A 14,230-nucleotide genomic window follows, 5' to 3' on the forward strand; every position below is an offset into this window, starting at 1 on the left:
GGAACGAAGCTGAGTGGTCATCTGGCGAACTAGAATTCAATGGTATGGTGATCAAACGGCAGAGGTGGCCTTCGATCCCCAGCGAAAATGAAGATTCACGCGACCAAACCGACCAGACCGTGGGCATCGAGCAAATGGTCACGGATAGCGTTGTTCGCAGGTGGAGAACGACCCTGCCGATCAGTCAAGGACAGAGTCTTCCAGGGTCTGGTGGTAGAGGCATGCAATAAGTATGATCACATCTCGCATTCGACCGGCATGCGGGAAAAATGTGGATTGCGAAGGAGGCTCTAGACTCAACGCTTTCTGCCGAGGGATTCTCGTTGTTAGGCATTCAAGATAAGCAGGCCGGGGGTTTTATTGAAGAGTGATCGTCGGTGGAGGGAGATGCTGTCGTGGAGAGTTTGCATACCAGTCCGGTCGACGACGGTAAGACCAGCAACGGACCTGCAGGTTAGATTGTACAGAAATCAACGCGGAAACACGAAAGAGGTGTTAGGCAAAAGTTCTTTTCCAATGTTCGTTAATGTGTAGGAGAGGTTCGTGGTACTCGTAGTGATGGTTGACGGTGTCTGTATCTGCCACAGAGGGAGAGCCGACGACCCTTTGCCGTCTCGCTGTGCCAGTGGAAGCGATGACGTCGGACAAGCATCGGAATGCAGTCCCAGCCTTGCGTCTGCCAAGCCCGCCAACCCTCTACCTAGTCCTAATGCGGTATCAGGGCACAAACCTTGGCGATCAACATGTCCTTGAATGGTCCACATCAGTGTCCTCGATAGCTGCGCCTCGCCCGTCATAAACAATCGCATGACCATCCGAGCACTCATGGGTCTGCCAGGCAAAGATTTATCTCCTCCTTGTCCAATCGAAGTTTCCAATATTTAAGGTTTCTGCAGAGAAAGGTCGTGGATTACCAGGGGCACGTCAAATTCAACTGTGCGAGGCATATCTGACCCTATTAGATTCTAGGGCCTCATGCAATGGCTCATTTGTGGATGACACTTCGAGACCCGGCATGTTCGTAATATTCTAACAGCTATCGGGTTCAGCAGCTGCCTCCTCGTAATAAGCGGTGTCCATACGAGTTCCAAGTCGATGCTCCTTTTGACGGCACTTATTCAATAGTCAACTAGGTAGAGCTGGTTGTTTGCTCGTGGTTGGGGTCATTAATGGTTTGGTTGGCGTGCAGTAGATGTCTCTGAGGTCACTGTGTTCCCTGTTATCCTGTCCGGGAAGATGGAGAAAGACGGCCTGAAGAGTCCACCAAACAGGGAACAAGTATCAACACGACCAGTGGGAGATCCATCAACGCCTGTTTCCATACTGGTTTTGTGCACCGGGATAGTGGGCCCAGCCGTCGGGCGGAGGGGCAAAGGTTGGCGGCGGCGGAGGATGAGGAGGGAAGGAAACATTCTGGAATCCAGTGTGGCCTTGGGGAAGCGGTGGGGGCGGAGGAGGAGGCCACGGACCAACCCATTGGGGCGGTCTTGGAGGAGGTACATGTATACCGGTAGGAGGTAGGGGCAGAGGTGGAAACGGCATTCCTAGAGAAGGCGGAGGCGGAGGAATTGGCGCGACCTTCGCATTGATGTGAGCCGTTGATGGGTCAAGCCTCGGAGATTGCCCGTGTCGCGGATAATGATCGTCAGATGAATATGGGCGGCTTCCTGACCGTGACCGACTGCGGCTTCGACTCCATCGTCTCCCTAGTCTATCTGAGGTGCGTCTGCGAGGTGACCTGCTATACGACCTTGAGGATCCGGAACGTCCATTGGTCGAATTGCTGCGACGTCTGCGCTTGTGAGGTGTCGCACTTCGACTGCGATCCGAGCTTCTTGATCTCGTCCGTCGAGAGGAGTCATCAGAACCCCTCCTAGCACGTTTCTTCATCTTGTCACAAAAAGACCGAGACCATCCATAATATGTATCGCCGACCAGATCTCCAGCCTCATCATGGTATGAGATCTGACCCATCTCGTCAATCTCTGGAGACAATCCGGACTCTTCGAGGTTGGGAAGGGTGTCCTTAATGCCCTTGACATCGTTCAAAAAGTCTTTGAGTGCATTGACTAGGCTCTCATCTGCGGGGCCCGCAGAAAACTGGAGTGCCCGGACCTCGTCAGGCTGTATCGGCTGTGAGCTGTTCGGGACAATGTGACGCATCAGATTACCAGCTGGGAGATCGTAAAACGGCAATGAAGGGTCGCCGTGCGTCGAGGGAATGAGGTATGGGAGCTCAGTATCTCTCTGTTTGCGCTGGGCCTCTGGTTCAAGCGTCGGTTTCGTCTCAGTGGTTGTGCCAGCTAAGACATCGTGCAGTTGATTGATAACATGTCTGCCAAAGTACTCCTCTTCTTTCCATAGTTGGACCAAATCAGACAGTCGTCTCCGCACGCGTGTCTTGGCCCCCGATGCGCCGAATTGGAAGAGGTCAGCCAGGAATGGCTCGAGAGATTGTGACAGGTTGTTGCGAAGGGCGACATCGGCACCGTGGTATTTGGCATGGTGGAGAAGGTCATTTAACAAGTAGAGCATATGAAGTCGCCGACGGGAGGCTCTTGTGTGTATTGCTTCTTCAGGCTGAGTTGCAAGGTGTCTGCATACGGTGACCAAATATTTCCCTAAAGCGGTGGTCCTTGCCGCAGAGACGACGACATTTTCCAACAGCCATTGTTTACACGTCTATAATTTTTCAGTCAATCCACCTCTGGTGTTTGCGTCATTCTTGAGTTTTCCAGACCTGTATATTGCGACTCGAGCATTGAGAGAGGGCAGCCTCGAAGGCGTTGTGAAAGTTGGGAAGATCATCGCGGGCAACCTTAGTGACGTCGGGGCGCAGGAGAGAGGCGCCAAAGGAGGCTTTGGCAAGAGAGATGTGGTGAGCAGCCATTTGATTTATACAGGAGGAGATTAAAGTTTCAACACTTGTTCTTCGCGTTGTAGTTTCGGTTCCCGAGACGTCGCCATGGTGGCCGATTGGCATGAACATGTTTGAAAGGTTGGCACGGCTGCTGCCGCGGAGCTCCAGCCACATCAGCCACAGTCACGTGCATCAACGCCACACACTACTCGTCTCCATACCCCGTACAAGTACAGGGTCTTTTCGGATAAGGCTGAAGAACGTCCGTTTGCCTTCTGCACGCCACCCACGCCACCACGCCACCAGCCTTGCGATCGTCCTATAAGATGGAGGTGCTTTAAAAGACTCAGACATGATAGGCCAGCGTTACCGACATGCTCTCCTGCCATCCCAGGCGAATTGGTTTCCGGCACGCTTTCCGCGTGTATTTCTGATTCTCGGTATACCGCTTCAGTACCGCCCGCTGCCTATTGTCTCCTAGGTACTGCCTGATGATTCCCGCAAGCCCTCTTGCTCAGCTGAGGGCCCGCTCACATCTTACAAACAATAGACAAATTCACTGGACGGTAGCATTCGAGGTATGGACGTCTCAGGCCACTCACCCTCCAACCTGATGCCCAACAGCCGCTTTGTTCTCCGTACCTGGCATCCCCATCCTCCAGCAGCATCATTTCTATTGCTCAGCACGCAATCGCCTCCTACTACTCCGTACTAGTTCCTTGCGACTTTGTTCCTGCGGATTCGGCGCCTGACTGTGAGTTCAAAGGTCCTCAACACTAGCCTTTGCCTACCACCTCTCGACGCCTTTGATCCCACACTCAGTGGCCCCTTTAAAACATCCCGCTTCCCCCTCTCCTCGGGTTTCCTGAGATTCTTCTGCATTGTACGGAGTACAAAGATCTAAACGGAGTATTCCTATACCTACTACCAAGCGGGACATTTCTGCAGTTGACTCTCTATTTCGGATCTTCCCTTCCCGATACCTCCCTACAATTCGCGTTCTTCGCTGTACAGAACGCGCTACCTCTACACACACAGCCATGAGTCTCGCAGGCACAGTCACCAGCACCCTCACACAAACGGCGGTTCGCCATTTCTCAGCGCAAGTACCCAAGCCGGCTACGAGATTACAATCAGCCGTCGCAGGGACTCTAATAACGTCGGCGGTCCTTTTACCTTTTGTCCCTCCTGCAATTGAGTCGAAGCGCGAACGGGACTCAGGACACCCAAATGCTTCGAGAAAGCACTATGCACCCCTTTGCTGCCATGCATGATGGGAATGTATTGGCGAATTAGGATTGAATGAAGCATGGTGTCGGCGTTAAGGTCACTTGGTACACCTGAGGCGTTGGAAATGATTGGGGGAGCGGTCAGCATAATACCCGTACCATGGTCATGGATGGAATAACAACAAGAGCAACAGAAGATTGAGCTGCGACTTTCAACTTGGGAGGAATTTAGTCATGAATGTACACACCAAATCAATACCCGGGGCCTACCCATACATAATATCTCAGGCATTGACAACATATCTTGTCCTTCTTTTTCATACCCTCAACTTAGTCTGTCTCCTTTCTTGCTTCGATAAGGCTCCGCTGCTTCGTACTTGCTCTTCTCTCGTACTCTCTGTTCTCCGTCGACCGGGGCATGTCCAACGGGTGCAGCATCTTCGCTTATCTCGCTGCTCGGGCTGCCCGCGTGATCCAATCCTTTGGAGCTTTGTGATCCAGTAAAAGCATCGGCCTGGTCGATTATTTTGGTCTTCGGTTTCGTGGTAGGAGGTTTTTTATTGGAAGTAATATGTGAATCCTCTAGACGTTGCATACGAGCTTTTCTCTGCTGCTCAGCCTCATATCGAGCAGCCCGGTCGGCGTTGATCGATCTCTTCGCGAAGTAATAGGCGCCTCCACCGGCGACACAGAGCACCCCCCAGCCGATCCTATGAGAGATAGTCTGTTAGCGAGCTTCCTTCAATTACTCGTAGTCCAGAGCAGTAACCCGGGACACTCAAAATAGTGAGTACTGCAGCACAGGACTCAAAGACCATACCAAGTCGACCTTATCTGCGCACAGGATCAGCCATTAGAGTCAAATCGCTAATGTAGAGAATCTACCCACAGTATTCATCTCGACCAGAATTACCTTTCCATGCCAAAATTAAGAGTGGACAGACGGGTGAACGCGAGTTTATTAAAGCTCGCTTGAGAAAAGCTCGGGCGGGAACTCGGGGACCAAAGCGCAGAATTGTTCCCCCCAAACTGCGCAAGTTACTTGAGTACCAAGTGTGATGTACATTTTTCGCCACTGGATGCTATGCGTCACCGTTGTTCTCGCCGCCACGCGCAGCCCGCTGATATGTTGTTCCGCATCAGGCGGAAACTAAGCCTGCGACCTCGACGCAGTCTTAACACTTGCCTCATGATTTTTGTCCTCTACTTCTCCTCTAACATTTGCTCTCTGTGCCACACTGCTTGTCCTTCGTTTGGGAGCCCTTCGCTGTCTGATGACCAGGCCCTCCTCATCGCGCAGTTTGCCATAACTGATCGCGGTTGCGGTCCGCAGACATGTCACTCAAACGAAAAGCCCTTGCAGATGCTGCTAATGGTCGATCCTCAAAGCGCTCCACGCCTGCTCCCTCGACGCCCGTAAGCCTCAATAGCGACGATGAATACTTCGAAGGATCGGATGCACGCTCTCAAGAACAAAGTGACAGCGAGCAAGAGCATATCCGAAAGGCTAGAGCAAGGTTGGACTTCAGTTCCTTCCAGGGTACAAAGCACAAACACAAGCCCTCCATCTTTGGGGAAAAGGACTTCTCCTGGCTCTCGTTGAAGCCTGATCACGAGAACAGGCCGCTATGGATAGATCCAAACGTCTCTGTCGGGTCGAAAAAAGGCCCCAAGATCACCCTCGAGAGCTTCTCTCCGTTGTCTGCACAGGCTACGGATCTGCTTACTACCATCGCAGAACCTCAGTCGAGACCGTCCTATCTCCACGAATATAGGTTCACTGAGCATAGTCTCTATGCTGCGCTATCGGTAGGTCTACGTGGTGAAGATATAATACGTGCTCTAGAAAAGCTGTCCAAAACCCCCGTCCCTGACACCGTGATCGATTTCATCAACCGCCACACCAAAACCTACGGAAAAGTGCGACTTGTTTTGAGGAACAACAAGTTCTTCGTCGAATCTGATGAGCGCCCCATCATCGACATGCTCCTAAAGGATCCAGTTATTGGACCTTGCAAAGCCGTCGGGACCGATGTTCAAGTCGGGAGAATTCAAACAAAGGCGACCGTGATCCAAGGAACCAGTAACGCGAAGGGCATGACACAAGCAGGCCAGGGCAACGTGGAAGTTCCCAGAGATGACCCGGCCAAGGAGAACGAAGCAATGATCGCCGCTCTGAGAGACGAAGAAGATGAAGAGGATGCCTACAAGGAAGCTACCAGTTTCGAAATCGCGCCGAACAAACGTGATACAGTGGCGAAGCAATGTCTAGACATCGGCTATCCCGCTATCTCAGAGTACGACTTCGCTAACGACTTCGAAAACCCGACTCTACCCATTGATTTAAAACCCTCCACTCAAATTCGGCCGTATCAGGAAAAGGCTCTCAGCAAAATGTTTGGTAACGGCCGTGGCAAGAGCGGGATTATCGTCCTTCCTTGTGGTGCTGGGAAGACCCTTGTCGGCATCACCGCGGGGTGCCATATCAAGAAAAGCATTGTTGTTCTCTGCACGAGCGCCATGTCGAGTTATCAATGGGCCAATGAATTCAGGAAATGGTCTGACATCAGAGAAGAGGACATCGCCGTATTTTCTGCCACCGAAAAGAAAAGGTTCAACGGAGATGCAGGTGTGCTGGTCACAACCTATTCCATGATTACTGCTGGCGGGAAGCGGGCCCACGACACCCAGCAGATGATGGAATGGGTGTACGGCAAAGAATGGGGATTGATGCTCCTCGACGAGGTGCATGTGGTCCCCGCCAAAATGTTCAGAAAGGTGGGCGAGAACATTCGCTCCCACTGCAAACTCGGTCTTACGGCCACCTTACTTCGTGAGGACGATAAAATTACCGATCTCAACTTCATCATTGGTCCGAAACTATACGAAGCCAACTGGATGGAATTGGCCGACCAAGGACACATCGCAAAAGTGCAGTGCGCTGAAGTGTGGTGCCCGATGTCAATGGAATTCTATCAAGAATACCAGAACGCAAGCACACGGAAGCAGCCCCTCTTCTACATTATGAATCCTGAAAAGTTCCGTGTCTGCCAGTATCTCATCAATTACCATGAGAACCGAGGCGACAAGATCATTGTGTTCAGTGACAACTTATTTGCGTTGAGACACTACGCCGAGAACATGAAGAGAGCCTTTATCTATGGTGAAACGAGTAATTATGAACGCTTAGAGATTCTTAACAGGTTTCAGCACGACGATCGCCCGGAATTCAGCACCATATTCTTGTCCAAGATCGGTGATACGTCACTTGACTTGCCGGAAGCAACCTGTCTGATTCAAATCTCATCGCACTATGGGTCCCGACGTCAAGAAGCACAACGGCTCGGGCGTATCTTGCGAGCAAAGCGCCGCAATGACGAAGGCTTCAATGCATTCTTCTATTCTCTTGTCTCCAAAGATACAACCGAGATGGCATACAGTGCAAAGAGGCAGGCATTTCTGGTGGACCAAGGCTATGCCTTCAAAACCATCACACACTTGGCTGGCATGGACAAGATGGACAAGCTTATGTACTCAAGGCCCGAGGAGAGAAACGAGTTGCTTGCGAAGGTCTTGCTTCAGAACGAAACGGCCGCCGACATTGAGAAAGTCGACGACAATATATGGAGTCATCTCAGTGGAGGTGGCTCGGCGAAGGCCAAGGCGCAGAAATTGCAGGTTCGCAGGCAAGCTGGTTTGTTGGCAGACGTCAGTGGTGGCGGTACTATGGCCCCCATGTATCGCGAGCAAGAACGAAGGGGCAAGAAGAGTCAGCAGCCCGAAAGCGAGTGGTTCAGAAAAGAGGCCAGGCGGCGTGAACTCGCAGCCAAGAAGAGAAAGAAGGAAAAATTGGAGGCTGCAAAAGCTTCTGGTCGTGCATAGCATGCATAGACGGAAGAGCCTTTGTTTTCTGGATTCGTGGCAAAATTGGCGCCGGGTTTGGTCGAGTGCTATACTGCAGGCTAGCGTTGCTCAATTGAAGCTGACCTCTGCTTTGGGCACAGGAGGTATCATCTTCAATTTGGCCAGGTCTTCAAATACCTCCAACAGTGATTCTGAAGAGTCGACGAAACCATGCCAGCCCAGTTTCCGAGCCTTGTCTGTCCTGTTTTCCATCTGTCAGTGTTTCTAATCTTTGCGTTTATCGGGTGCAGACATGCCGAACCGCGAGGATCACTTACGAGAATACGAGCGGCGCCGCACGACAGACAGTGCCATCCAAAAAGCCGAACACGCGATCAACGTCCCTCAGCTCCTTCTGTGTCAGCTGATGTTGCTCTGCAATCTCCTTCCATGCTTCCCTTACGTCCTTTCTCTTTGCCCATTCGGCAAATGTGAATTTTCTGCGTGAGACGCCTTTCCCACCATACCCACGCGGGTTGAACCGCGTTTCGCGTTCGACATGCTCCGCATTTTCATCGGGGCCTGTCCATTCAATACCATACCAACCTGCAATCCTCGGCCAGGCGGCCTCCCAAGTAAAGGCACTATTATCGCAGGCATTGAACTTTTGGTTCTCCGCCGCCGGAGTCAAGATTGCCCATTCCTCCATATAAGCATTCATCATGGAACTTGACATGCTGCAATACGCCTGCCACGACACAGCGTCTGCAGGGAACTCGAGCGGAGTATGCATGTGTCGACAGACGGTTGCATAGACTGCCAAGGGGAAGGCCGCGTTCATTGCCGCGTCCGGGACGGCACCCAGTATCGGTCCGGGCATCAGGATGTTCCATCCCACGCCCTGTTCTCGACAATACTTGAACAGCGCATCTTCCTGGGGGTAATAGAAATTGGGCTCCAATTCGACCCGCGGATCCGATTCTTCCTGTGGCAGCTTGGTCGGGCCCAGGTGCACGCCGTAGTTCTTTGCGCCGGTTTGCAGCATGAAGCGTTTCGGCTTTATCTGCGCAAGGACGAGGGCCGAGAGGAAGTTCTCCAGCAACAGGGTATTAACGCGACACATTTCCTCGGCGTCGCTCCAGAGGCCCTGTCCCTGCTTGGGCTCGACTTGGATGTATGAGAAGAAGAAGACATGGTCGACATGGTCGACGCCGTGGGACTTGAGCATGGCCGCAATCTCTTCGGGTTTCTTCAGAAAATCCACTGCAATGTGTTCTGCGTTTTTGGGCAGGCCGCCCGCGACTAATGGTGGACGACGGCTCAGGCAGATGATGCGCTTCCAGCGCTGTGGCGCCTGAGAAAGAACTCGCAGCATATAGTATCCCGATATGCCGTTGGCGCCGGTCACGACGGCTGTGAGATCTTTGACATCTGGGGGAAAAGTGGGCAGGGCGTGGTAGATGCCATTGGAGTGGACTTGTTGAGCAGTCGCCATTGTCGAGGAGCTGCTAGCCACAGGAGGCCGAATACCGTTCTTGATCTGAGAGGCGCTGTTTCTTGATCGCGAAAGCAAATGTCGAGCGGGAGCTCCACAGTATGTGTGTGTTTTCTGCTGCCTCAGCTGCCAAATAATATAATATGGCACCCCTCTAATTCAGCATATTGAATGCCCGTCGGCTGTTTGCTCGTCTCGGATAACCGAGAGCCTCGTGAGAAGAATGCGGGGAAGTAGAGGAGCAGAAGAGAGCCTTCCCCCCCCCTTCACCCTTGGTTCCGTTAAATTGTGACAAGGCACTGGAATAGGGCTTGGGGAACAAATAAGACTTCCTTTTACGGAAGACGAATGCATTTTAGAGAAAGGAGTTACCTAACTCCTGATGGTCTCCCAGTGCAACCGGACGCTGCCCATGTTGCCCTTGTCTTTTTGCCGTCCCGAGTCTTGTGTGAAGCATCTCAACTCCGTCCCCATGTATTTCTACTAGTCGATGTGGACAATACATAAGCCCATCCTAAAGCTAGAATTTCAATATAGTTTGACTTGTTTTTCTACTCACCCGCTATGCCTGTCCACGAGCACACGTTATCTTTAAGAGAACGTGGAGTGGATTCCTGAGTGTCGATCTGTAGAAGGATCGGGATTGTTTTCCACCTTGTCTTAGGAATCCACGGTCGCACTGTTCGGCTATTTTCCAATTCGAGGAAGCTTATACACACAAAGGTTTACCAGGAGACGCGCCGAATCAATACGAGAATGGTTTTCGCAGGTTTCCGCTGGGTACTCGATAAGCATGTCGTCTCAGAGCTATGCTCTCTCGGGCGTTCAGCTTTTCTGCTGGTCAAATTCCGAACCTCCAATCGCCAAGGCTCTGTTGTGGTACATATCGGGCGCTGTTGCCTGCGTTGTGGCGTCCCGCTCTCAAATAATAGTCCTCTAGGAACACACAATATTGAAGCATTTCATTCCTTGAAAGTCAATACCAGGATCCTTTGGCCGGTAGATCGATTCACTGCGAAGTGATACACCAATACGAGGGAGACTCTAGACATATTCGAAGACACCTGGTTTTTGGAAAGTTCAGTGTCAATATTGCTCCAGCTGATATCGGCGAAATGAGTCGCGCGGTAATGATTGACATCAGATTTATCAAAGTTTGAAATTAATAGTCGATAGCGAGCCAAAACAGTAAATCATGGCGAACCGACTGATTCGTGGAAATGTGTATGAACCATAAGAAGACATCGATAACAGCATCCTGGAAGCTTACAAACACTGCAGTGTACATGTCAACACCTTGCACATGAAGACCCGGAGGCAGACCTCAGCGACCTTAAAGAAACGAAGATTTGCGTCTCGCAACGTTGTGGTCATATAAGGTGTAGAAACTGTATAGACCTAGACACACATTGGGCAAACGGACGTAGGAAAACACGAAATGAAATGCGCGCGCAAGCCTCACAAGGTGTAGAGCTTGGTATGTGGATATGTGTGAGAACCCAAAGAAAACATCGACATTTATGTCCTGGAAGCTAACAATACTACAGTGCTGCGGAGCGCTCTGGACTGCCCGCAACGCAGCCAGTGCCGCAGCCTCAATCGACCGCAAAATGATATTTATCATCCACGGTGAATGGCGGCATTGCAGCAACCTCACTATATGTTCCCATGAGAAGTGCGGACGATGTGTAGACGTAAAGGTAACAGAAGATGGAACAGTAATGTCGATGGAAGAGTGGGAAGAGTGGAAAGAGGAAGAATTGAGGCTACGCCAGATGAGACGACGGAGATATTGACGACATATGCCTTCGAGCTAAATCTTCGGCGTTCAATACTTTGGACTACCAGTGCAAGGGCTGCGACAACAATCCAACACGGTCCGGGAATATATTCGACCTTGACCCAAGGTCTTTTGCTATTGAGGTAGACCCAGTTGGAGAGACCAGGGATTTCCCTGGGCAGCCCGACATAGGCTGCTTATTCCTCCTACTTGGGAGATTCATTTATTCATTCTTGTCATAGGGAGTGGAGGAAGCAAAGGCATAGGGTTTTCTCTGAAGTATTTATCCATCATTCCTCTATATGATTCTCCTTGCTTGCAGTTCAAGCCAACTCAATGTCGTAGTCAATGTTGTCCGGATCTTGATTCTTATACGCTTCCCCATGCATTAACCCATCAACGAATATATCTCCAATGAGTCTGTAGGTATGCCCTACCAAGCGCATCGTGAACAGTTGGTCAGCACCTTGGAGAGCTACAATGGCATCACCCTCCTGAATAGGACACATAGCGTTGCAAAAGCGCCCGGCGCGAGTACGACCAAGACAGCGTCCTTTTTCCAAAGCGTACCGCAGCACTCTTTGACAAGCCAGGTATTCTTCTTTGGCCACATCCTCATTTCGCTCGGGCTCTGAATATGTAAAGCCCGGAGTAAGCGCTTGGATCCGCGTCATAATGTGATGACAGCGTAGGAGCAGCTCCTTAATGGTAGTTGATGAGGTTTCGACACATTTTGCTAGCAAGTGCGACTTGTGTCGAAGGTAGGTCCAGAAATGGAAAGCCATGGTTTCATCTATCCTGCCAAGAATGCCTGGAGGTGGCGACCAAGGAGCTCTTGCGGTAATCGTGCAGAGTAGGCTGACAACATCCTCAATTGAAAATCCATCGTGTAGAAGATATCCAAGGCTAGAAATAATGTCAACCGGTGATGTTTGGCGTACATCACCCACGTGAGGCCAGCCGGCGCTTGGATTTGGCGTAGACACGTAGTCCAAAATTCGCCCCTTGACCACAAGAATCGAATCGTTTGTGTGAAAGCGTGCAAGATGAAAACCGTGCTGTTTTGGATGCGGCGTATACACTTCGAGAGGGAGGAGATCAGGTGTTGTGAGATTGGCGGGTCTGTCGAGTGTGAAACACCAGGAAGGAAGTGTCGAGTTTGGTGGACGCCATGAGAAAGCGAAGCTGATGAGCTCTAGGTTACGTGCATTTTCGAGCACGCGGATTGATAGTTTTCTAGACAACATGTCAGCAGTATTAAGAGGCGAATAATCAGGCTTAAGATCCAGGCGCTTTGCGTCTTTAGAGATAGCCAGAATGGCGTAGACTCGATCTCGGGCATCTCCACACAGGAGTGACTGGTACCACTGTAGGTTGTGAAACAATGACGACCAGGTGTAGCTGGTTTCAGTCACTAGCCGCGCATGTCTGTCCCACCGGATGCCATACATGGTTTTTTCAACCTCATCCCAAGGTACCTTTCCCTCTAAGTTTCTTCGGCCCATGTCGCGATACTCCTGAGGAAGGTGGCTTATTGCAAAGAGGATAGGTATAGCGGTGATGGCGTCCCAATCTATTAGTCGGTGCCCACGAAGTGTTATGATCTCCTTGTTCAGTAGTTGTTCTTGGACGATCCACAGCCGCTGAGTCCATTCGCCGTAGGCAACGCGCACCAACCATTCCCAGCCTTGCTCGGCGTATCGTTCTGAGATTTCGCTTTCGTAATATGACCTGTCGACACGCAGCTCTAAGTTCGAGGGAAGTCGTTTAAATTTTATACTTCCATCAAAGACTTGGTCCTGAATTTGTTGGAGGCTCCCTGATTCGTGCATTTGTTGCCAAGTACCTTCCGGAACAGTCTTACAAACTGTGTCCAGCAATCGAATTCCTCCATTCTCCTTCACTTCTAGTTCGGCAGGTCCAAGATAGGTAATCACTCGTCTGGATTGAGTATATATCTGATTCATCATCGCAACCTGATCATTCTTTTCCTCCTCATCTCTCTGGTTGATGCAGACTTGATCGATCCAGAAAACGTTGGTTTTTAATTGTTCGGCGTCCCGCAGGTCAGCCATGGCATTGCTCAGGTTCCTCGTCAAAGGTATCCATCCGGTTGGTCTTCCAAGTTTATCAAGAACAGTGGCCTTCTCGCTTTGGGCTGGACTTCCCCACACGTATGAAAGCGCATCGAAACAGCGGGCAGAGGCTGGAACATGGAGAATCCGGATTTCGATGCGCGTCTTAGTTGGACTAAGCTCAAACACGCGGATCTCATCAGAAGCGTTTAAAGGCATGTACTTGTAACGAGGGAGATTCATTTTGGGGGATGTCCCATGCAAGCACCTTGGCCGACTAGTCGAAAGTTTTGCTAAGCCTCATACGATAGAGGGCAGCTGCTGATAAAGCGTAGGAAGTGTAAGTGGGCGCCGCCCCTTTAGGACGCGTTCTCTTCAATCCCAACCTAGAAGGCGACAATACCGGATAACGCTCCGCATGCTGAGGAGGCAAGCAGTGTAGTCCAATTATCACTTCGGATCGCCGACTGGTTACTGACACCGCCAGCGAACGAAGTGCTGGGAAATTTTGGAGTTTCAGCCTGACATGGAGATTTGGTATCTAATAAGCGCGTAGCCACAAGTAATACGTCCATTTCTCTCGAACAAACCTGATAAGCCCGTAGAGCATGCGTTTGGCATCGCCGACATAAAATTTAAGTTTTCGAGACACTTGGCAGGCAGGTGCGAGACGACGTGTTCGCTGGAGACGTCGCAGCTCAACTCACTTCGCCAAAGCAGGCAAATTTGCCAAGGGCTGAGAAGAACTGGTCAAAACCCTCCAGGCAGTGCCAGTGAAATATTATTACTGTGGCATCCTTATTCAAGCGCGCCCATAGCTTTCTCAAATATGGCCTTCGTTGAGGCATGACATTGACTGACCTGCTCGACTCTATCGTGTTGCCCCTACCCCTGGCGCCAAAGGCCGGATAAAGCCTTGCCAAGAAAGACAAGGCTGTAGTTGCCTTA

The 14,230-nt window shown here is 51.0% G+C and overlaps 5 protein-coding genes across 5 annotated transcripts; 1 reads left to right on the forward strand and 4 right to left on the reverse strand.

The window, feature by feature from the left end:
• Positions 1-1,706: 1,706 nt before the first annotated feature.
• A1O5_01036 (uncharacterized protein) lies at positions 1,707-2,535 on the reverse strand (the record flags this gene model as incomplete). The annotated part of the gene is made up of 2 exons (XM_007741655.1): positions 1,707-1,884; positions 1,907-2,535. 2 exons carry the CDS (start codon positions 2,533-2,535, stop codon positions 1,707-1,709), a joined length of 807 nt encoding a protein of 268 aa, XP_007739845.1.
• A 1,879-nt stretch (positions 2,536-4,414) lies between these two features.
• On the reverse strand, positions 4,415-4,816 carry A1O5_01037 (uncharacterized protein; the record flags this gene model as incomplete). Its single annotated transcript, XM_007741656.1, has 1 exon — positions 4,415-4,816. Exon 1 carries the CDS (start codon positions 4,682-4,684, stop codon positions 4,415-4,417), a length of 270 nt encoding a protein of 89 aa, XP_007739846.1. The 5' UTR covers positions 4,685-4,816.
• A 608-nt stretch (positions 4,817-5,424) lies between these two features.
• On the forward strand, positions 5,425-7,971 carry A1O5_01038 (DNA excision repair protein ERCC-3; the record flags this gene model as incomplete). Its single annotated transcript, XM_007741657.1, has 1 exon — positions 5,425-7,971. One exon carries the CDS (start codon positions 5,425-5,427, stop codon positions 7,969-7,971), a length of 2,547 nt encoding a protein of 848 aa, XP_007739847.1.
• A 90-nt stretch (positions 7,972-8,061) lies between these two features.
• On the reverse strand, positions 8,062-9,427 carry A1O5_01039 (uncharacterized protein; the record flags this gene model as incomplete). Its single annotated transcript, XM_007741658.1, has 2 exons — positions 8,062-8,194; positions 8,271-9,427. 2 exons carry the CDS (start codon positions 9,425-9,427, stop codon positions 8,062-8,064), a joined length of 1,290 nt encoding a protein of 429 aa, XP_007739848.1.
• A 2,103-nt stretch (positions 9,428-11,530) lies between these two features.
• On the reverse strand, positions 11,531-13,525 carry A1O5_01040 (uncharacterized protein; the record flags this gene model as incomplete). Its single annotated transcript, XM_007741659.1, has 1 exon — positions 11,531-13,525. One exon carries the CDS (start codon positions 13,523-13,525, stop codon positions 11,531-11,533), a length of 1,995 nt encoding a protein of 664 aa, XP_007739849.1.
• Between the last annotated feature and the right edge of the window lie 705 nt (positions 13,526-14,230).

Source organism: Cladophialophora psammophila, assembly GCF_000585535.1.
Source record: "Cladophialophora psammophila CBS 110553 chromosome Unknown aczJe-supercont1.1, whole genome shotgun sequence".
NCBI lineage: Eukaryota > Fungi > Ascomycota > Eurotiomycetes > Chaetothyriales > Herpotrichiellaceae > Cladophialophora > Cladophialophora psammophila.